This window comes from Hibiscus syriacus, unplaced genomic scaffold (assembly GCF_006381635.1).
Source record: "Hibiscus syriacus cultivar Baekdansim isolate YM2019G1 unplaced genomic scaffold, ASM638163v2 tig00014862_pilon, whole genome shotgun sequence".
In the NCBI taxonomy this organism is placed as follows: Eukaryota; Viridiplantae; Streptophyta; class Magnoliopsida; order Malvales; family Malvaceae; genus Hibiscus; species Hibiscus syriacus.
In genome coordinates, this window is record NW_024062338.1 from 125741 (window position 1) to 150241 (window position 24501).

The 24501-nt window shown below is 34.4% G+C and overlaps 1 protein-coding gene and 1 pseudogene across 1 annotated transcript; one reads left to right on the forward strand and one right to left on the reverse strand.

Moving 5' to 3' along the window:
* Positions 1–1359: 1359 nt before the first annotated feature.
* LOC120207476 (glutathione S-transferase L3-like) lies at positions 1360–5724 on the reverse strand. Its single transcript, XM_039206934.1, is given in 13 exon segments — positions 1360–1551; positions 1640–1722; positions 2098–2205; positions 2508–2584; positions 2677–2779; positions 2866–2964; positions 3389–3426; positions 3429–3449; positions 3452–3473; positions 3574–3634; positions 3746–3817; positions 3910–3963; positions 5633–5724. Coding segments are annotated over 13 exon segments (945 nt in total). The 3' UTR covers positions 1360–1436.
* An 834-nt stretch (positions 5725–6558) lies between these two features.
* Positions 6559–17480, forward strand: LOC120207477 (annotated as a pseudogene).
* Positions 17481–24501: the final 7021 nt, after the last annotated feature.

Genomic DNA, 24501 nt, shown 5'->3' on the forward strand with positions numbered 1-24501 from the left:
TCGGACTCCACCAGGGGTCGACTCTTAGCCCTTACATCTTCTCCTTGATTATGGACGACATCTATTGTGCGACACCAGACGGTGTTCCATGGTGTATGTTTTTCGTTGACGACATTGTCCTAGTTGCTAAAACAAAAACTGAGCTGAATAGTAGACTGGCTACCTGAAAGACTGCATTGGAAGAAAAATGTCTAAGGATCAATATTGAAAAGACATAGTATTTATGTTCAAACTTTAGTGGGAACCAAAACGATGAAGATGTAGAAGTTTACATAGAAGGACACGTTATCCCATCAAAGGATTGTTTCAAGTACCTAGGGTCTATGATACATAAAGATGGGGTGTAGTTTACACACCGTATAAAGGCGGGATGGCTAAAGTGGAGGGTTGCTACTGGAGTTTTGTGTGACAAGAAGGTGCCTCTAAAACTTAAGGGAAAATTTTATAGAATGACAATAAGACCAGCGCTGATGTATGGATCAGAATGTTGGGCAATCAAGAAGGATCACGTAAGGAGGATAGAGGCCGCATAAATGAAAATGCTTCGATGGGCATGTGGTAGGACACTGTGGGACATGACACCAAACTCTACTATTAGGATGTCCTTGGGGGTGATGCTTGTATCCGAAAAATTGAGGGAGGAAAGACTACGGTGGTTTGAGCATGTCATTAGGCGAAAATCGTCGGATGCGGTTAGGAGGGTTGAGTCGATTACAGTCGATAGTGCCAGAAGGAGAGGACGACCAAGGCGGAAATGGAAAGACTGCTTGAGATTTGATTTGAAAGATTTAGCCCTTACCGAGGACATGACCTCTGATAGGAAATTATGGAGACTTAAGACCAGGATAGCCGAGTAGTGCGGGTCACCCATAGCGTGTATCATCTGTCTCTTTTAATGCCTTTGTAGTAATTTCCATGACTTATACTTTTTATTCGTTTCTATCATTAGAATTTATGAAAGCTTTGAACTAGGTAGAGGAGTAGTTTTGCATTAGTTTAAGATTTTAAACCCATTTGACTTTATTCCTCCTAGTAACTTTCTATCGTTGACTTATGTGTATTATTCTCTTCATGTTTTCTCTTTTTAAATTTAGTCGGGTCTTATGTTTTCTGTCTATATGCAGAAAATTTTACGCAGGGAGTTCAACTATTTATTTATTTATTTATTTATACATGCATTGCATTTTATCTTTATTTTAATTGTCTGACTGCCGGAGGTCTTCCACGGAAGTTGCTCTCAACCTGGCGTTGGGAGCAACGTACTACCCTACCTCCCCTACCCCATTACATATTGGGAATAGGGTTTTGTTGTTGTTGTTTGTATTAAAATCAACAATCAAATTTATCACACTATTCTGATTGATCGGAAATGCAAGCGGGCCTTTAAGCCCATTTATATATGTAAAATGCAAATACTAGTACATACTAGAGATCTTTCACACTGAACCACATAATATCCAAGACTTCACTGAAGGAAACAACACATCAAGGAACACCAGTCTTATTTTCATACTATATCTTAAGATGTCAGCAATTTCATCAGTTCTGAGCCTGCAATGAGATTTTAATACAGTAGTTAGCAACATTTTGCAGTAGCAACCGATGAAAATACTAGTAATCTTAAGGGCGTCAAAGGTACCAAGAAGCGCTGCTTGTAAAATTCGCTAAATGCTTTGGATCAGTTATCTTCGTCTGTTTATACGCATCAATCTTGTTCAGCTCCTAGATCGTCAAAAACAAAAATTAAGAAAGAAACGTTGCTGAAGCATATATCAGATTAGTACTAAGCCTATCGATCTGAATGTTTCGAGATAGGACCATGATTGTGCAACTGATGCAGTTGTGATTGGAAGATAAGAAGAAAGAAAATGGCATGTATTCGTCATGAACAATAACTTAAGCAAAACAATCATTAATTCAAAAATCGAACAGTACGTTAACATTGAAAATGTCTGCATGTCTTCAGCAGTTAACTGAATGTGTAGGCCGTTTTTATTTTGAATTTCTAGACTGGCTACAAAACAAGTTTACACCAAAACTAGGAGCAACTCTTTCAAAAAATTATGCATATGCATGCATGTAGTTTTTAGATTATACCTCAATCCATGCTGCCAGTTTAGGCCGGCCAGAAGTTATGTCATACTTGAACACCTCGGATAAGAAGATCTGGAATCTTTCGACAAAAGGAATGTAGGCAATATCAGCCTGAAAATGACAAAATTTTGTTCATGTATCTTAACAGAAAAACTCAAATGATACGTAATGGTATAGCCTTGGTGTGAGGAAATGATCCTTCTAATATTATGAAAAAAATCTAGTATCATACATACGCATATTAGACACTCACTCCTTAGTTCATGGAACATACATTATAATAGTTACCAACTATAGATGTTTTCTGAGAGATATTAATTAAATTAACCTTTTACTGTTGTAAAGCGTTCAAACTTGACTAAGAAACAACGAGTTACGACAGCAGACCGCAGCACTAGGGAAAGCCAACTTACCAGAATAAAGTCCTGACCAAGGAGGAAAGGGCCATCATATTTTTTAAGAGCATCTTCTAAGTAATCAAAAGCAGCACCTGAAGCAAGTCCGAAGTTTCAGTTAGTTCTTATTGAATTATATATAAATACACGATGAAACTGACAAAATAGTAGCATCTTTCAGACTAACCAGCTTCTTTTGACGGGTCTCCTTTAAATGAAGTAAAAATCGTTCCAACAAATTTGTCAACATATGACAACAACTCCTCCAAGAACTTATTCTTCTCTGGATCCTAAGACATTCTCAAAAGATCACTATGGTTAATATAGGTGGAAAGGAACCTTCATCGAAAGCAGTAAACAATTCAGCCGATCGTACATTAGGCGAAAGAGAAGGTCCTTCAAAGTTGCTATCAACATATTTAATCAGATCAAGACTCTCCCCAATGACTTTGCCATTATGTTCCAAGGATGGCACCTGAAGATGAAATTTGTTACATAGTAAATAATCAGGGGGAAAAGGGTTTATAAAGCTCAAACAATGGTGATCCCAAAGTGATTGGAAATTCATGCAAATTTATAAAATAAAACAAGTCAAAGCACTAAAACGTTCCAATAAGTTGACAAATTAATGAGCTCAGGTTAACATGAACCTTAAAGCACACATGATTTTTTTATTGACAAAATTCCCCATGGACAAAATCAAATAGATCTACCCAGGGATGGACCCAAGAGGCTAAGTGCGGTCGAACTCTCAAATTCTTATATAATTTATGTATTTCTTTGTATTTTCCATTGATATCTATTTTCGCCCTTAACATAAAATCCTGAGTCCGTCCTGAATCAACCATAACCAGAACAATGTTCATTATTGATAAAGACTATCATATGCCTTGTCTCACCTTGTTTTCAGGGTAAACTTTTTCCTTGTACCAAGCAGTCTATTAGGAAGGTCCAAAGGACCAATTTAATCTTGTCTTGCAATCCCTGCAACCAAAAATTATTCACATTAAAGAGTTGGAAAAAATAATAACAATTACATGCACTAAGGCTTTTAAAAAAACCGAAACAAAATCAAGTAAACAACCTTATAATTCCTGGTGATCCAAACACGCTGTGCGAAAGGGCAAGTATAAGAAGTATACAACCTTTAAAAGACGGGAAAAAAGAGATCAAATTCGGCAATAAACACAAGCAATTGCAAAAAAGTATAACATAAAAGATCAATGAAAGAAAACCCAGAAAAGATAGAGTGAAACCTGGTAGTTCCATCGAAGAGCAGGGGTTGCTCAGCAGTGGCGCCCAATGGAGGAGGCAAGGACTCAACAGTTCTAAAATTACAAAACAATGACAAAATACATGATTTTTAGAGAAACCCAGAGCCTGAATATAGAAAATTGAGAAGATAATACAAGATTCTTACTCGGTGCCATTGCTATTAAGGGTAATTCTGGAGAATTCAGCTTCCAAAGGTTGGCTTTATTCTTGGGAACACTTTGAATTTGGATCACAATTGATTCCACATGCAAATGAAAATGGAAGTGCTTTCGTTTATATAGGGAATGCAGCATATAGTGAGAGTCAGCAGTGACGAAATTGTGTTTAGGTAGGAGGAAGATCCAGAGGAGCTGTTTCGTTAAGAAAAAGCTAATGGGAATTTTCTTCTTCTTTTGAGATAAATCTTTTTAAAAAAACTAGTGGTGATAAAATTCTACCGAATTTAAAAATTTATTTCTTTTTCAATCTTAAATTATTTAAGTTATTTAAATTAATTGAATTATTAAGTCAATTTTTGAATCTGGATCAAATTAAAATTAAAAAAAATCACTAAAGTTTAACTGAATATTTTGATAATTTTATAATTTAATTATTGATTTTTATATTTTTTTTCATTTTAGACTGATTTGAATTAAAATCGAGTTATAAATTAAAATTTTCGAGTTAACCAAATTTAACATTTATATTTTCATCATTGCATGGAAAAATCCTATATAAATTTACTTTTATATCATTCTTCCCACATAAATTAAGCAGTGTTTCATTTGTCATTTCATGAGCCATGAAAGATTTCGAATTGAAGATGGAAAATGCTGGAAGTAGTCGGCAACGCTGGCCTTTTTGAAAATTTGGCACAAGCCGCATAAACATTTAGACATATTATTTTTTTAAGAGGAAGGAAGTATATTTAAATGATAAAAGCATCGAGAAATATATAATATTAATATTTGGCTATAAAATAAATTATAAAGGAATAAATGGGTGACTAAATAGGTATCTTACATTTTAAGTTCAATGAGTCAAACGAATCTATGAAAAGATTTATAATGTACATTCTTACACGTCCTTATGACGAATAATATACATGCACTAGAATGAACCTTTACTCTTAATAAATGTTTAATGTACTATTTTTTAGAATAAATTTATTAAATTGAATTAAACTATGATTAAATTGATAAGATATGTAAATATTAAGACTAATGTAGTTATACTATTTTTTTAACAGTCACATCATCTTGTTGTAGAGGCCTAGGTGTGTTGGGGAAAACACGGTTGATGTGATTTAATTGATAAAATTAAAAGATTAGTTTAAATAAAAAATAATTAAATGGTCATAAATATAATTTATCTAAATTATTTTCTTTAGCCTTTTTGTTACGGTATTTGTACATAGGAAAAAAGGGTAAAAATTGCAATTTCAGTTAACAGAATCAACGACCATCCTTATTTCTTTCGAATCATACGAATTACACCCAAAGTTTGTTAATCATCATAGAAAAGGGGAAACTTATAGCTGTTAAGGAATCCGAAAATTTCTCCAATCTCTCGAACTAAGAGGTAATTCAGCTTTCAAATTCCTACATTTTCTCTTTTACTTTGAAAATTCCGGTTTGTTTAGATTTCTACTGTTTTTCTGCTATCAGAATTTGAACAAAGAACTAATTCTAAACAAACAAATGTAACTTGTTTCGCGGTATAATCATTCTTCTTTCAAGATCTTAAGAAATTCCCTTTGAATGGGTTTTAATGCAGTTTCCTTTTGGTTGATTTTCGAGAATTTTAAAGCTTTAGTAACAAAAAAGTAGTGGCGGGAGAGACATTTTCTTTGTGAAATGTGGAATGGTTTAACGTAAATAAAAAAAAACTATGGACAGTTATATAATTGCAGGTTTTTGTCAAGTATGTTATTGTCCTTATTGAGCAGGCGCTTTTTGGAGGCTGATTCCAGCAAGTTCATTTTTTTATCCCCTGTTCATATTCATTTTAAGCATTTTTTAATATTGATAACTTTATAGATCTTATCGTTTTGGATCTAACATCTAGGGATTCTGAGGTTGAACTTGGTTCTAGTCAGGTTGATAGTGTCGTGATTTCCTTTTCCGAATTGTTCTTTGTCCTTGGGTTGAATGTGTGCTCCTGGTTTAATTTGCTTTCGAATATGTGCATAATAATGTGTTTAGGGACACCTATGGATTCACTGTGAGACCTCAAACATACAAACATATCGAGAGTACGTTAATATCTACAAGGTACAAATTTCCATCGAGTTCAATTGTATCAGCTACCTGCATTTAAAGAAATATATATATATATATATTGTCAGTTTGGTTATTGATATAGTAATTCATTAGCCAGGAAGAGGAAGAGGAAAGATTAGAGAAATGGAGGATCTTCCTCGAACTTCATGCAAAACATACTGAACCATGCCCATTTAAAGAAATATATATATATATATTGTCAGTTTGGGTTATTTATATAGTAATTCATTATGCCAGGAAGAGGAAGAGGAAAGTTAGAGAAATGGAGGATCTTCCTCGAACTTCATGCAAAACATACTGAACCATGCCCTTCCGAAGAGGAAGATGGTAAAACCTGCTAGGTGTGGTGAAAAATGGGGGTCTTCTTCAGGAAGAAAATAAAGAGATCTTACCTGCGGAAGCTCGTGAGAGAAATGAAGAGGTTCTATTGAGGCAAACGAAGAGACTACTTCTAAGAGCAACACGAGGTGATATTGCAGACTGAAGCTACACAATTTAATAAAGATGTTGCTTCGGAGGAGGAATGTAAGGAGATGCTGCAAAGTGAAGCAATTGAAGTGAAAGAGGAGGTTGATTCTTCAGGAATAAGTAAAGATACTTCAGAGACTGAAGCCATCGAGATAAAGAAGAGGGTGCTTCAGAGAGGAGCAAGGAAGGAGATGTTCCAGTGTGAAGCATGATTCTGCTAATTCAATAGAAAGTGAAAGAAAAAGCCTTATACTGCTGGTTCATTGGAAAGTGAAACAGGAAAGCGAAGTTTTGTTTCAATGGAGAATGCAAGAGAAAGGAGGTGCAGCTTACAGAAGAAACAAAGACACATAAGGTCCCAGATGGGCTAAGACCAGACCAGCCCTTTGTGACATTGAGAATTTGATGAGTTCAAAGGTTCAGAGAAAGAATATGAAAAACAGGAATATGAATGGAACCAGATGCCATCTTCCATCAAGAAAGAGGGAAGACCTTCAGAAGGAGAATCTCAGGATAAGTTTAAGGAAAGGTATGTGTTAATGAGATCTCAGCTAGCGAAGGAAGTATTGCAGACAATGGGGCTTATGACGAATCTTTTTTTCCTTGGAAAGAGGAGCTGCAGAGCCTTGTTCATGGAGGAGTGCCAAAGGAGCTAAGAGGGGAGGTGAGGTTGAAATTAATTTGTTTGTTACAATCTTCATATTCATTTGTTGAAAAATGAATTGTCTTATAATACGATCATTGCAGGTATGGCAAGCCTTTGTAGGCGTTAAGGCCCGACGAGTGGAGAGATATTACGACGACTTGCTAGCTAAAGAAAACCAAGATGCTGATCAGAATAGTAACTCATCCGGTGTGTTTGCAAAATGGAGAAATCAGATTGAGAAGGTCATTAGATGCATGTGCCTTGGAATTTATTGTTCAATCTTTTCAATTCCTAGGTGCTACATCTTTTTCTTTGAAATGTTTTCACATTTCTCCCAAGGCTAAGTTGTCTGATTATTTTTCAGGATATACCGCGTACTTTTCCAGGTCATCCAGCTCTGAATGATCATGGCAGGGATTCCTTGAGGCGTTTACTTTTAGCATATGCTCGGCATAATCCATCTGTTGGATATTGTCAGGTAATTGATGAATAAAGTTCTTTTTTAAAAATAAAAAAAATTGGCACTTGAGGCTGTTAAAATTGAAGTGATTTGTCAATTTAAGTGTTTTACATTGAAGTGATTGGAAAGTTTTAATGTCTATTATATGTTGGGAAGTACAATTAGTTGGGGAATAATAAATGGTGGTGTTTTGATAATTTCATATCCAAAGACACTTTTCAAAAGCCAAAACTCTTTTTTTCAGCTGTGTGTTTGGGAAAGCTGATTTGAAAAGCAATTTTAATCCTAGAAACACCGTTCTTCATTGCTAAGGTGCCTGTAAGCTCAGAAAAAATAGAGAATAATTTTCTTGTATTTTTTACATCAATTGATATAGGTAGTAATTAAGTATTCTATTTTAGTTAGTCTTCTAATACCTATTATTTAGCCATAATAAAATAGATCTCCTCCTCAAGTTGTTCTATGCCAGCTTATTACATAGATAAAACAATCCGGACTCTGTTAAGAGCCTTGTGAATATCTCCTAATGTTCTTCGATTTTCACATAAAGTAATCAAAACCTATTGGATCTTTTCACGAATGAAATGACAATCAACTTCAATATGCTTTGTTCGTTCATGAAAGGACGAATTGGAAGCGATGTGAAGTGAAGCTTGATTATCAGACCATAAATTTGCAAGAATTGAAACCTTAATTCCTACTTCATTGAGGAGTTGATATATCCCACAACACATAGATTCGTAGCTTGTATTCAACTTTCGACTTGATCGTGAGATTACATTTTGTTTCTTACTCTTCCACAAAACTAAGTTTTATCAAACAAAAACATAATATCTTGAAGCAGATCTCTTGACTTCCTTACCTACTGCATGGTTTGACACCCAACTTTCCTGTATGATCAACACACTCGCTAGATAAGTAATACCAGATCATGTAACAATAAGATAATTCAACTTTTCAACAAGTCTTTTATACCTCTCAGGATCTTCAAGTATTTCACCTCCTTTGATTAATGATAAATAGGGAACATTGGAGTACTGTATGGTTTGACACCTAACTTTCCCGATTCAAACATATTTCCTTTAAGATAGGAAGATTTTTTTCTTACTCCTGCTAACTTTAGCTCACAAAAAAGATATTTAACATCCTCAAGCATTTGGTATGAAATTGAGTACGGAGAGAGGACTTTAGAGATGAAATTCTTCTAAAATCGCTACCAGTAATTACAATATCATCCACATATATAACCAACACAATAATTTCTCCATCAGACAGCTTATAGAGAACATAATAATCTGAATTACTCTTTTGCATCCCAAACTTCTCAATAACATGACCAAACTTCCCAAACCAAGCTTTAGGACTATGTTTCCAGCCATATAAGGATTTTCTCAGACAAAATACTTTCCTATTGTAACCCCTTTACCCGATCTCAAAGGATTGGGTCGGATCCAAGGAATCCATATGTAAATTGACGCTCAAGAAACCAACTTCGAATCAAATACTCAAATCCGATATTTTAATTAAAGAAATAAATTGATAGTCCGAAAACATAATATATATATATCCGAGGTAAAATCTCTTTAATTATAAATAATAAATATTCAAAACATCAGGTAAAATTCTCAAAATTTAAATGTAATGTCCAAGATCAATAATTACATAATATTTCTGATAAATCCCCAAATCAATAACACAAATATAAACAATCAATAATAATAAATTCGAATAAAAATTTCATACCATGAATAATGAAGGGTTATGAGAAACGATGAAAATTCTCCAAGTACTAGTCACCTAAACCGAGAATCTGAAAGAGAAACTAGAAGGGTGTAAACTATTAAGCTTAGTGTGTCTCTAAAATGTGTCACAAATTATACATCACAAAGCAAAATACAATCCGATTCAATAAAATATTCATAATCCGATTAAATATGCAATGAATGTGCACCCAAACACCTTACACCATCCGAAGAGTAGGTTTCCCAGAACCACTCTAACTACGAACACCATCCGAAGTGGAGTCCGCCACAAAAGCAAAGACCACTGAATCCAAAGTGAAATTCATCCCGTCAAGTGAAAAACGATGAACTTCCTCTATCAATCGAAACCCAGTATGACATGACATTATAAGATACATACATAAATTCCAATCCAATCTGAATGTAAAAATATTTACATAATTTCTGAATAAATAGCAGATAATCCGAATTCAACATAATATCCTGATTAAATATTTCCGAATGCAACATATCAATATAATCAAGTATTTCTGAATTCTTAATATTTTCTGAAAGCAACATATCAACATTATCTCATGGCATTTTCTGAATGGCATTGATTTCAACCAAAGTCACATGACAGACAAATTAACAAATCAATATTTCATGTCAACATCCAAGTAATCATAACACCGGACAAAGACACATCTCGACAAAAGCTAACGACAATAATGACACCATGGTCAGCTCTTGTAGTGGGTCGACTCGAATCAGCACCTACGAATTAATTTAATAAACAATTTAATATTCTAAAATAACTAACAAAACTAACGAATTAAAATAACAACCAACACTCACGGTCGACTCGAGAGTAACACGAGTCGATTCTAAATTAGCGGGTAACTGCGGGGAGGAGGTAATTCAGTTTCCAATTTGACTTTTCCTGCAAAAATCACAGTATTCGATTTTGAGTCACCACATCCAAATTTTCAGTTTAAGAATAATTTATCGATGATAACGAAATAATTTTTCAGTTCGAATCAAAATTTGGCAGCGGATTTTGGTTCGAATATAGGGGCTGTCAGGAAAATGACACTGCCGGCGACGAAAACACACCGGAAGCAGACCCTAAGGCCGGCGAGTGGCCTTAAACGGCCGGCAAGGGAACAAAGGGGGGCAGAACGCTATATTGCCGATTATGGCGCCATTTGGACCGAATCCGGCCGCTAGGCCTTCCCCACACCATTTCCGGCCACACAATGGCCACGAACGGCCAAAACGCAGCCTAACAACGGCTGTTTACGAGCCAACGCTCGTTGTTTTGCACTTAGGGACGGGCATGAGACCCGAATTCAATAGGTATCGACCCGACCCAACTCGATTGGGTCTGGTTTTTTAAAAATTTTAGGTTCGATTTGAGTTAAATTTTTTTAAGTGTGCATTTTGGGTCAGGTCGGGTTTAGGATAAAAAATACCCAATTCAACTTGAAAAATATATATAATTTTATCTTATATATTTAGGAATAATTATAATAATACTTCTTTATATATAATTTTTTCAATTAAATCACCGTTTTTATTTATTAAATAAAAATAATATTTTTTTATTATTTCAGGTCGGATTGGATTTCTAAGTTATATATCGGGTCAGGTTTGGGTCGAGTAAAATTTTGTTTTACTCGGATCGAATTAGATGGACCAAAAACCCGACCCAACCCAATTTATGTCCATCCCTATTCGCACTCCCAAACAGCCCCCAACTACAACGAAATTAAGGGTTACGGCGTGGGGGCCTTTAGGGAAGAAAAACGGTGACCTTACCTCAACCAAGGACGACGGCGGCAATGGAAAGTGAGGAAGCGGCAGTGATGGGTAAGCAAAGCAAAGAAGAAGAAAGAAAAGGGTGGAGCAAGGGGCCGCGCGGTGGAAAAGAAAAAGGAAGGCAGGGTTTGAATTATAATAGAAAATGGGAAAACCATGCCTTTGATCCTTGAATTTTCCAGAGTTTAAGAAATTGTCCTCAAATTCTAAAATTTACAATTTAGTCACCAAACAGAAATTGGGTATTTAGAGACAAAATTCACAAATCCTAGAGTTTATAATTGGGGAAAAAGTGAGTGTTACACTTATACTTCTGGAGCAACAAAACTAGGTTGTGCTCCGTATAAACCTCCTGAAAATTACCAGAAGAAATACATTCTTTGTTGAATTGATGTAGAGACCAATCATAAGTTGCTGAAATAAAGATAAACAATCTAACAAAAGCAAATTTAGAAACATGAGAGGAAGTGTCATGATAGTCCACGCCTAATTCAAACATATCCTTTAGCAATAACTTTCAATCGAGCAATAGAGTCATCATGATTAAATTTGACAGTAAACCCTTTACGACCAATAACTTGTTTACCAGAATGTAATGTAACCAAAGTTCAAGTACCATTGACATCTAGCAATCATCTCCGCAAACATTATGTATGCATCCAGGATGAGTTATGCCTCTTGAACAGTTTAGGTATAGATACATTATCTAAGGATGTAGAAAAAAACAAGAGAGAGACACAAATGGTTATAGGAAACAACTGAAGATATTGAATATGTACATGTACATTAACCTTTTCGCAGAGCAATAGGAAGATCGAGATCATCAATGATAACCGAATCTAATGACAAAGATACCAGTTCATCGAGAATTGGGTCAGATTTTGTTGAACGTGAGCAACACTAGTAGGTGTAATTAATGAGACGCTTAATAAAGGTCGAGGATGGTGAATTCAAATTGGAAATGACATGGTAAATTAATTAATCATCCTCCCCTTGACTCACAAAACCTGAAGGGAAAAAAAATGATGTTTTTTTCTTCTAAAAAGGTAACATCAATAAACACAAGATACTTATCAAGGCTTGTATAATAATAACAATACCCTTTCTGTATACGATACTACCTTCTATTGATTTCTCTCTTTCAAACTTGCTCCATATTAGGGGGACTTTCTTTACCAAATCAGTTGAAACCTACATTTACTTTTCGTGATTGCGGATCTAGATCACAGTTCTTTCTCTCGTACTCATGCTTTATTTGCAGTCTTATGTTCTTTAAAATCAATCTAAGGAAGTTTTATACAGAATCTAAAAGCTCGTTCAATTTCTTATTCTTTCCTTCATTTCAGAAATGATGTTACTTTTAAGCACAGTACAACAAGGTCATAGTTATTGATTGATAATTTTCTACCTCGAGAACATCTCCAATGCTCTAAAACTATGACTGCTTATGTTTCAATTAAAATTTTCACCTCACCAGTGGATCAAGCTCCTTGCTAGTAGTATACACAGTCTGACTTTTTCATTTGCTATATAACTTGCCTGGAAAGGTGTGAGCATAAATAAAGTTTAAGTGCAACTTGAGATCCCAAATGTCTACTGGGGTTACGAACATGGTATTATTATTTTAGTACTTAGTTATCCTTATTCATACTAAACATGCAGGCAATGATTTCTTGCTGGATTATTGCTTCTTCTTTGAGGAAAATGCCTTTTGGTAGGTTCAGTAACTTTTCATAAAGATTGATTTCTATCTAGAGTTTTCGACGTTTTATCTTGGCATGACTTGCTATCTAATTATCTTTTCTAATTATTGTACAAAGGCATATGGGCACATGCATGCTCATTATTCAGAATAGCTCGGTTAGCTTTAAAGATTGATTTCTCTCAATGTATTCCTAGGACCTTGGTGGGCATTATTGATGACTACTTTGATGGGTACTATAGAGGAAATGATAGAATCCCAGGTTTAAATTGTTCACTCTTTATGATGCTTCGTGTTCCTTATAAGATCCTCTAGTTTCTTAGAAGTTTAGCGTCTATCTGCATGTTCAAAACATGCCGATATTGCAGTATTTCTAAAGGGATGCCATCTTTCAGTATTGCAGTGTCTTTTAATTCTAAATATTTCTATTTTCTCAGGTTGATCAACTTGTATTTGAAGAGTGATGCGTGAAAGATTTCCCAGATTGGGTTTGTCTACTTTTCAACATATTCTCTATCTATTATCTTCTCATTCCTACGTGAAACCATACGGGTGATTTTCTCTTTCATGTTTGCTAATGCTGCGTCATCATCTGTGACTTGGGAGTGCAGGTGGCATGGATTTCTACAACATGGTTTCTTTCTATTTCGTAAATATACTTCCTTGGGAAAGCGGTAAGATTTAAATTTAGTGCTAGAAGTTAAATCCCCACCCCCACAAAAGAAAAAAAATAAAAACTTCGGTCAAATGCTTGGTTCCTAGTAGTCTACTCTTTTTTATTAGACATCATGTTTACCTTGCGATGGATTCTTGTTCTCCAGTTCTTCGAATTTGGGATGTGATTCTATTTGAAGGAAATCGTGTTATGCTATTTCGAACGGCCCTTGCTTTAATGGAGCTACATGGTATTCAGATTTATATTTATAAATATGAATCATTAAATGTGGATGATGAATTCAAAAGCAGTCTAGTTACATGAAGTTTACTGCAGCTCCTGCCATAGTTACAACTAAGGATGCTGGGGATGCTATCACTTTGCTGCAATCCCTTGCTGGCAACGTTTGACAGCAGCCAACTGTTTTGACTGCCTGCATTGGGTTTTTTATCTGTGACTGATGATAATTACATAAGTTGAGAGAAAAAGCATAGACCAACCGTGCTAATGATTGTCGGGGAAAGAGCTAAAGGAGCTCAAGTTTCAGAAGATTCAAAACGAATTGCATCTAAGCTGTATAGTTTTAAGCAAAATCGCGGACAGGAAGAAAAAGATCCTGCTGATGACAGAAACATGTTTAAGTTGGAGTCCCGTTCCTCTGGTCTGGATGAATTGCTCTGTAGCTAAATTCAGATTTAGAAGTTGGGACCTTTCCATCTCTTCAGGATCAGGTGCTTTTCTGTGTTTCCTCTTAGCACTTGTTTTATATTTCAGACCATGTACCACTGATTGTAGTGTTGAATATTGTATTTGATTTAGTAAGTCTCATGACCATTTTTTTGCTTGCCAAAAATTTAGTTTGAGTTGCTAACTTTCAGAGATGTGAATATAGAAAACTACAACATAATCTTGAATAACCTGGGTAGAAGGATTTTGATTTTAGTTCTTTGTCGACATTTGGAGAAATCACAAAACATCAATTCTGTTGGATGATTGTACTATAAGAACATTGGTGAAAGACCTTTAACTACAGTGCATGAACTGAGTGATGATATGATTGGGCGAATATCCTGTGGCTTAATCATATTACTTAATAAAGGCTTAATATTATTTGCTATTATAACCAATCTTATAAGTAATGCATTTCTAAACCTAATAACCACGACTAAGTTGTATTATATTTATACTCACTTAGGTTATCCTTGGTTTTCCAACAGTGTTCACTTGTATTAATTGGATGGATATGAATCATCACCGTTCAACTTCTTTGAGATTTCAATCATTAACAGTTTATGAGCAGGTTGATAGGATGAGGATTGAGTTGTGTAGGTTGCTTGAGGGAAAAAGAGCTGCTGTACTCCCAGGTCAAGCAGTGCATTTTCCACCATGCAATTTATTGACCAGCCAACTCATATCAATTATGAACTTTCTCATTAAGGTGCATGGATGGCAGCATAGTAGCTCAGCTTTCTCCTTTTAGAGAACCATTGGTATTTAGCCTTCTTGAAGTTGTCGATCCTTTTCATCTGATACATTGCTTTACATCATAGATATGAAATAAAGCATCATATCTAGCAGTCATCTCATCATTTCAAGGAGTTGCTTTATCAAGATAGCCATTGAAGAAAGTGCATCTCGTGGAATTAGAATTAGCAATCTGCTTCAAAATTAGGAATGAATCCCATGACCATGTTCATATTTTCTTTGCATATTACTTCTGATACGTCTGTCAACTTCTATAACCTATCATTTATTTGTAACCGTGGACTCTGTTCTTTTCAAGAGCTGAGGAGCTTGAGATAGCACTTATGGAGCTGACCAAAAAGATAATCCACAAGAATTGTATGCAAAGGTATATGTAAATTCTTTATACGAATATGCTAGACCTGCCAAGCATGTAACTGTTCATTGAAAATACTTGTATTTTTGTGAGATTTGGTTTACTCAAGTGCTTGCAGGATTGAGGTTTGTTGATATTCCTGCAGATTGAACAGTTAGAGCAAGAGGTGGCTGATCTACACCAAGCTCTTGCTGTTAAGAAAGAGAAGGAAGCTGCAGTGCTTAAGGTATAATTTTTCCTCTTCTCGGATGCATTGAAATACATTTTCATGAACTATTTTGAGTCCTCTGGTGATTTTTAGATTCTATTTGCCACAGGCTTTGGTGCACCTGGAGCAGGAACAAAGGATACTCGAAGTTGCTCGCAGAAATGCAGAGAAAGAGGCAGCTTCCCTGAGAGAAGCAAATTCCGTGCTTCAGGTTCTTGTTTTTCTTGATGTCTAGCTATCACAAATAATATTGAACTGTAGATTTCATATGGTTCTTCATGTAGGATAAGAAAAGAAGTCCAAAGATATTGATTATAAAACAAGGAGGAATCTACTTATTCTGTTTTCAGTTGAGTTCCATGCTAAATGATATTTTCTTATATTGAACCTCATCGAGAAATTTAAGCTATTGTTAGGCAATTTATTTAAATAAGAACTCCAAGGGTTGGTTAAGCTGTCAATGGTTTACGTATTCAAAACTTGACATGCTATGTTTTTCTACTATTTTAAGTCTTTCACTAAAGAATTAATGTTTGTTATATTCTTACAATTCATGAACTATGCAGTTCATTTTTAAGGTCTTCATGCCTGATCGATACTATCTTTTCTACTCTGATAAATTCTAGATCCCATGAGTTGTTTTCCTTCTCTTCTGACTATATTGATTCTCAAAAAGGATACATTGCAGGAAAAATACGAGAAGGCCTTGGCTTCTAATGTTGAGTTGGGAAAGAGGGTGGTTATGGCAGAATCAATGTTGGAGGCTACCATGCAGTATCAATCGGCCATCCTAAATCGCCAACTTATTCACAGTAAGAATGTTTTTAAGCATCTATCTTCTAGAACTCATTGGTTTATAAGAAAAAGATAATTCTAAATAATACGACTAATATCTCCATTCCTTGTACTCAACATGTTCTGATAAATTTACAATTAGCTTGGTGGTGATGTGGAAAACTACGAGAGACATTAAATGCAAAGAGCATATGTACATTAATCCAGCTACTGAAGAAAACTTAAAATTAGATGTTGTTCTACCCTTAAGATACCCCTTAGAAACGAAGGTATTCTTCATTGAATTGGGAATTTGGTACGTGAGTCTCTTTGGTTAACGGAAAGTCCGTCCTCTTATACACACTCTAAAATGAAAGGGAATGATTCATTTTTACAAAATATAAACTGCTGTATACGTGTATTCTCTTGTAAGGAAATCACAAAAGTGGTTGCATGTTATAGATTTAAAATGTCATCCTAATTTTTAAGGCTGAGATTTTCAATGGCATTTAGATCTCCACTCAACAATAGGGCCTGGCTATAGACTTTGTTTATGCATGTTCTGAATTATGTTTGCTGAATGGATAGTTTTCCACAAGTTTCCGGATGCATCTACATAGCTATGTCTAACAAAGATAGCATGCTTTTGTAGGACTCGGCAGGACAATCCTGGACGAATGGGGGGGCTATTGTCACTTGGACGCTGGCTTGACAAAAACCAGGTAATTTTTTACATTGTAATGGTGCTACAATGGTTTTCAATTATATATCAGGTTTAGAGTTCAGAAGATGTTACTTACCTATTTTTTATACATTTACTATGAAGCTTGTAACCGTGAATTCGATATGGCAGGAAAAACTTAATGTTGAGGAGCCCAGCTCAAGCAGAACAGGAGAAGAAACCAAAAGCGAAGGCCAACAAAAGAGCTCTAGTTAGGGACAGCCCTGGTGCCATATTATCCTTTGATTTTGAGCCTCAACTATCAAAGAAATCACTTCTCTGCATCTTTCTGAGTTTATTTGCTCTCTCTCTCTCTCTCCTTTTTTTTTGTAGTTATATATATACCGGGAATTAATGGCAAGACTTAAAAAGAGGGTTCTGTTTGTATAAAGTGTTAATTGAACCCTAGTAGACTTGTTGAACTATATTGATTCGAATATAATCATACTAAAAGGACTATAACAAGACATGTTGTAACCGAATCATTCAAGTGAAAATAGAGAAAAGCTTACTGTTTTCTCTTCATCAGAATCTGTATTTTCTACAATGTTCAGTTCACGTGATTCTTAATTTAGTATTCATGCATGTTGAACTCCATGAGACAATACCGTCATGATTGATTCTGTCATTTCTAAGGAGATTTCATGCTTTACAGTATCAACTGTACACTCAAATCACACTATATCATGAGTGATAGAAATTTCATAAGCATAGGAAAAACAAAATCTACAAGTATCTCCTTACAGTAACACTGTAGCTTTATAGAACTGCGCCTATTCTTTGTAATAATTTAGCAAAATTTGATACTATGGCATGCTGTGCTTTGCAGGCAGTTAGCATTTGACCTTAAAATCATGGCCTTCTGGTCCGATCCCTTTCAGAACCGCTATCACCATTGAGTTCTTATCTGTCTCTCTTTGTCCGACGTGGAGAGGCAGTGCCGAGTGGGAACCCTGTCCTGGTTCTGGTTTGAATTTGAGAAGCAAGGTAGGTCGAAGCTGTACTACATCAGCAATGAGAGGCCTCATATGATATTTGGCTGCTATTGAACACATTGCTGCCATGCTAGTGCTTGGTCCGATCCCTTTCAGAACCGCTATCACCATTGAGTTTCTTATCTCTGTCTCTCTTTGTCCGACGTGGAGAGGCAGGTGCCGAGTGGGAACCCTGTCCTGGTTCTGGTTTGAATTTTGAGAAGCAAGGTAGGTCGAAGCTGTAACTACATCAGCAATGAGAGGCCTCATATGATATTTGGCTGCTATTGAACACACATTGCTGCCACTGCTAGTGCTTGGAATAAGGCCCCTTGGAGAATACCGACCTTGCAGCATTGGATCAGCCATTTGAGAGAACATTTTTCTGTCTTTGAATGATGGCCTTGCCTACAATAAAATCATATTAGAATATAAGTAGACCCTTTGCAACCGGACGTAAAATCTAATGAAGTTCTAACTAGTAATTATAAAATAAGTTTGTTTTTGTTTATATAAGTAAATCAAATCAGAATACAAGTAAACCCTTGTCTGCAATAAAATCAAATTAGAATATAAGTTTGTTTTTGTTTATATATATGTGTTTTGAGTGGTGAAGAAAAAAAAAGAGGAGAGTAGAAAGTGTTGGATGGGAAGAAAATAGAGTGGAAGAGAGATTTATTGAAGTTTTTGTGGAGCAGAATTTAAGTTAATTCAAAATCAAGATAAAAAACTAAATCAGGATTTAGTATATAGGGTAAATTACATGTTTAGTGTAACACCCTCAGACCGATACGGGTGACCCGATCCGATCCGAGGTGCTACATTAGGGCCACCGGAGCAACCTACAATAAAAATCTAGGAAAAATTAAAATTTATGTTAAAACGCGTAAAATCATAAAACAATTTATAATTAAAATACAAGTTTAGAAAACCATTCATATATTACAAACATAATTAAAACCATACAAGTTTCAGACACAATATAAAAATCAAATACATGCCCCCTAATTACACTTGTATTGTACTCTTCAACCTAAGCTAAAGGAACTCCCATTACAAATGTCGATAGCTGCACTGAATCAATTCTTTTAACCTGAAATGGTGAGTAAAAGAGTGAGCTTTGGGAAGCTCAGTAATACAGAACTACCAAGTGATGCTGAAGGATATGCAGATAAATGAGAAAACATAAATTTTCCTTATTGATTCAAACGTCTACAGGTTTTCGTGAGAAACTGAGGTTCCACTGATATTTCCTCAAGTGAAAGACAAAAAGCTTACAGTTCAGAGGAAAAATTTAGAGGATCAGGTTCAGAAGATCATAATAGAATGTCTAGTGTATTTCCATGTAACCAGAATAAATAAAATCATAGATTATAAATAGTAATATTTTATTTTAGTAAAACAAATTTTTAAAATCACTATAATATTCTCCATCTGAATACTTCATATGTAGTCCCCTATAACTGCATCCATAAGGGTTTACCCTAAGCACAAAGCAAATGAACCACCCTAAAGGAGTATCTTGGGGCCTATGGGCCTACCCAAAGGCCACCTTAGATCTGTAAGGAATTACCAGCTTGATCAGAGCTGAACCTCCGTACTCCAGACTCATACCCATACAATATCCGGTAGAAATCAGATTTAGTAGTACCCTATAATATCCAAATCATGATCCCGTAGAATATTATAAAAATGACTATGTAGTTAATTTAAATCATATGAATGCCCCACCCATACACCATATGCAGTTCCCAAAACTGCATCCATAATGACTTACCCTAGGCCCAATGGACCTAGGAGTCAACCTAAGGGAATGCCTTGGGTCCGTAAAGAATTGTAGCTTGATCAGAGCTGAACCTCCATACTCCAGTATCCTACTCAAAATGGTATCTCAATAAAATCATTCACACAGTAAGCAATGAATTCAATGGTTCATAAATCGACATAATCATATCTTCTAGTGAAAACAAGTAATCATATAACATATATTAGATAGCCATAGTACCTAAACAGTCAACCTGTAAATCACTAAATCAGTAATTCCGGTAAATCACATTTCAAAACAGATAAAACAATCATATAGCACGTAGGGAACACGCTAGAAGATTTAGTTATTTTTCGGAGGTATTTGATCGTTATCAAGAAAGGAAAACATAGAATTTTTATAGATTAATCAGATTTCAAGTACGTTATCCCTATATAAAAAGGGTTCAATTACTAACAGATATAATCAATCATTTAGGAATTGATACTTCAGTATCATTTAGGATTCAAATGCATCAGAAAGGTATTCAGGAACCTTACATCAGAATAATTTAAATTTTATATATAACTAGAGTAATTCCATTATTCATGCAATCAGGGGCATTTTGGATATTTGATTTTTGGAGAATTCTTAGTAATTTATCATAATAATGGTTGGGCGATAAATTGCAATATTTAAGATTATATTGAATATTCATACTTGAGTCAAGTTGCACTAATCAGATTCCAACACTGTAATTTTTATCAATCATTTGGGTCAAGATACTTCTCATATATTCCCTCCTCAGTATTGATTGCACTAGTTGAACGAACCTCTTTTATAATCAATATCAAATAGATCTTCACAAGATGAACAAATATTTCAGTGGTGTTTAATTTATTTATGAATTACAACAATATCTAGAATGGTCGACGTACTTGGGTCGTGATTCACCTTAAATAACGATACAACACTTAGGTTTATCGGTGTTTTTAAAATTTATCAGGACATCTACTTATTCTAAGTTGTTAGGTTAACAGGCCGCTTCAACAGTGGAGGTTACTTCGGTTATCATAGAGTTCAAGGTATTATGGTTCTTTTAGAGTTCAGGGTATTTTGGTCATTTGAACATTGAAGGTTATTTTAGTTGTTTCGCAGCTCGAGGACATTTTGGTAAATTTTGATCAATTCAAACATATGTATTTTTCTGGTAATTTGGTCAGGTATGTCATTTCAGGGTTATTTTTCACTTTTAGGGGCAATCTTGGTCTTTTTGAAGTGCATTTTTGTAATTGTACTATATAGGGCTATTTTTGTCATTTTGATTTTGAAAGAATACTTAATAATTTAACGATATTTTTTCCTATCCAATATTTATATTGAATTATCATGATTCTGGGTCAAATAAGGTTGAACATATCTCAACACCGTGGTACTCACTAATCATTTAGGCTTATATCCTTCAAAATATTCACTTCTCAATATTGATTACACGAGTTGAACTAGTCACTATCATTGTAACATCCAAACCCGTACCCGACTCAGATACGAATTTAAGGTGTCACATTGACTTTTTAAACGCTTTGACTCATTTAAACACTTATGAAACATGCCAACAAAGTTCCAATAACAACATCACATACGATTTAATTTTCTCTGATATGATACTCTTCAGAGATATGTTGTCCCATCCTTGCTTACTCTGCTTACTCCTCTGAACCTACGTGTAAAACCAATCACACGCTAAGTCTATGACTTAGTGAGACATAATGAGTATAATAAAACAATAAAAACAATATTTAAATATTTCAAAATACATATTTATTTACAAAAACTTCATACTCTTCATAAATTATAGCATTTACTATTAAACATTGATTAACTTATATCCATTTGACACTTGCTTATACAATTCATTGAAAACATTTTATATAAAAACCAATAGATCCGTCATGAAAACATCGTATACTATTATACATTATTCAAAATTATATCAATTTGTTTTATTAGTCCAACGTATATAACTAAGAAATCAAGGTATATGAGTACATTAAGGTTGTGCACTAAATGCAGTCACCATTGCTCATATAATTTGATCCTAAGTGCCACGTAGGTTCGTCCTGAAGGACCTCGTAGAATTTGTCCCGAATGACCGCGTAGAACCCTCGACTCTTGGCATGCCAACTATACCTCTAATTCTCATACATATAATTTGGGCTTTAGCTTTATAATTAATTTTTCATTTATTATTCAAGTGTTTTTTTATTCACATAGCACTTTCGCATAGGGTATTTTTCACGTAGAACACATTCACTTAACATATATTCACATAGACATTTTCACGTAGAATATTTTCACCTATAAAATTTTCACGTTATCAATAGAATTAAAATATTTCACATGTGATAAACAAGAACTTAGCGTATAAAATAGTTTGGGTGATTCATACTCAAAATCATTATAAGAAATCATTTTGCAAAACAAGGTAAATATTTACAATAACAAATTGGAAAACAGTTTCTTTCCAAATCAGCCAAGGTTGACTTATTGCAAGTCTTCCTCATTCAATACTTTGAAAGCATAATTAAAATGCACTCACATTTGCCTCACATAAATCCTAAACGAAATTCTTTTTATTTCGTCCAATCTCGTACTATGTCAATTCTTTCGATACACTTTCGATTCAAATCTACACATCGATATGTCCAAGATCAATACTAAATTTCCATTAACGAATAACCAATTAGCATTTATATAATCAAAATGAAACCCCTCATTACATTTTAGACTGAATAGTATCAGTACTCTACCCACAGTACCGATACTTCTCTTCTATGGTACCGATACCGACTTCAATATCGACACTGTAACATCCTCAATACCGGGTTAGTGACCAAATTGTAAAGTTTCAGAATTTGGTGACTAAAGTATAAGAATGAACTAGTTCAATGATTATTGGATATATATGATGAAGGTTAATTAGTAATTATTAAAGAAAATTAAGGGTTAAATGGTCATTTGACCAGAAAGATTTTTATATTTCTTTTAAAGGTAATATAAACGTGGGAAATGGGATAAACATCCAGAGTTCTCTTCTCCTTTCTTCTTCTTCATACGTAGGAGAGCAAGGCAAATGTAAGTTTAATTTCAGTTGGTTAATTCTTGAGTTTTAAGCTTAGTTTTGATTCTTTGGGTATTAAATAAGCTTAAGGAAAGCTTATATGGGATTTAAACAATAAGATAAAGGAATTATGAAGGAATTTGCAATATGAGTTTTAAGATGAAATTTTGATATGGTATGGTTGTTGAAGTTTTATGGATGAATTTGACTTGTCATCAATCTAATTAAGAAGTATGAAGTGTTAGAATTAGAATTAGAACACATTGAAAATTTGGTATGATTCTTGAATCTCATATGGAAGATAGGATTTTGAGGTTTAAGATGAAATAAATGAATATAGATTGGTTTAAGTATGTGTACTAGAGTTAAGAATGAAAAAGGGATGATATATGAAGTGTTTGAGAGGAAATGAAGTAATTTTCGGGTTGAAAATATGACTTCTGGGCAAGGGGAATCGGTACCCATTCAAGGGGAACCGATACCCCTTCAAACGAACAACATTTCCAGAATGTCATGAGGGAATCGATACCCCCATAGTAGGGAACCGATTCCCCCTAAAGGAAAAATGTGAATATTGATTTAATAAGTTCGTTTAAGTTGCTAGTATCCAATTACAAGGTGTAGGTATCTAATGATTGCCTCAAAATGTACATTTATGTAGATTCTGCGCGTAAAGCAATTCCGGAACATTTGGCAAGTAAGATCGATCAAGGGAAAGATATGAGATTGAAATTGACTAGCGAGGCCAGGTGAGTGCATACTAGTGATATGTAGTGTTTAATGGAAATAAGACTTGCGATGAGTCTATTTCCTAGAGTAATATGCATGAAGTCATGGACATGATTATGTGTGGTTATAATTATATGTGATTATCTGTATTACATTGATTGTATGTATGCATGACTAAAGATAATGATATGCTTTGTATATGCTATATGATGTATGTAAGACTTTAATATGTAATAATGGAAGAACATGAGATAAGTTATATGATAGAGTCATAAGAAATGAAATGAACATGAGAGAATAAGATAATCAAGTATAAGTTTATGATATGGTATAAGTGATTATACGAGAAATGTTAGGAGGCTCTAAGAGAATAGTATGAATTCGAAGGCATAATAAGGACATAAGTAATATAGGGAAGATTGATAAATTAAAGGAAACTATGGTTTATGTATTATAGTGAAGAGCTACAAAGTTTTATTAAAGAGTATTGGGGAAGTCATGAGAAATTGAACTAAATAAATAGATGGTTTATGCGAGTGGAAAAGGAAAATGATATAAAATAAATGGAATTATTTATAAGATAGCATGAGACTAATTGAACATGTAATATAAACTTTATAAAGGAGTACTTGGGTAAAATCATTATATGATACAATTATAGAGTATTACTATACAAATTATATTAAAATATGATATATGAGAATATGAGTAAGTTTATAGGATATTGATAGGACATATAAGAATATTTAAATGTATGCTGATATGAAAAAGGGATACAAAGAAATGGAGCATAACGTAGATAATATGATATCAGTTATTATATATCTATATGATATGTCTCAGGTAATATGAAAGGAATCTGAAAATTGATATAAGCTACGTGAAAGTGTTC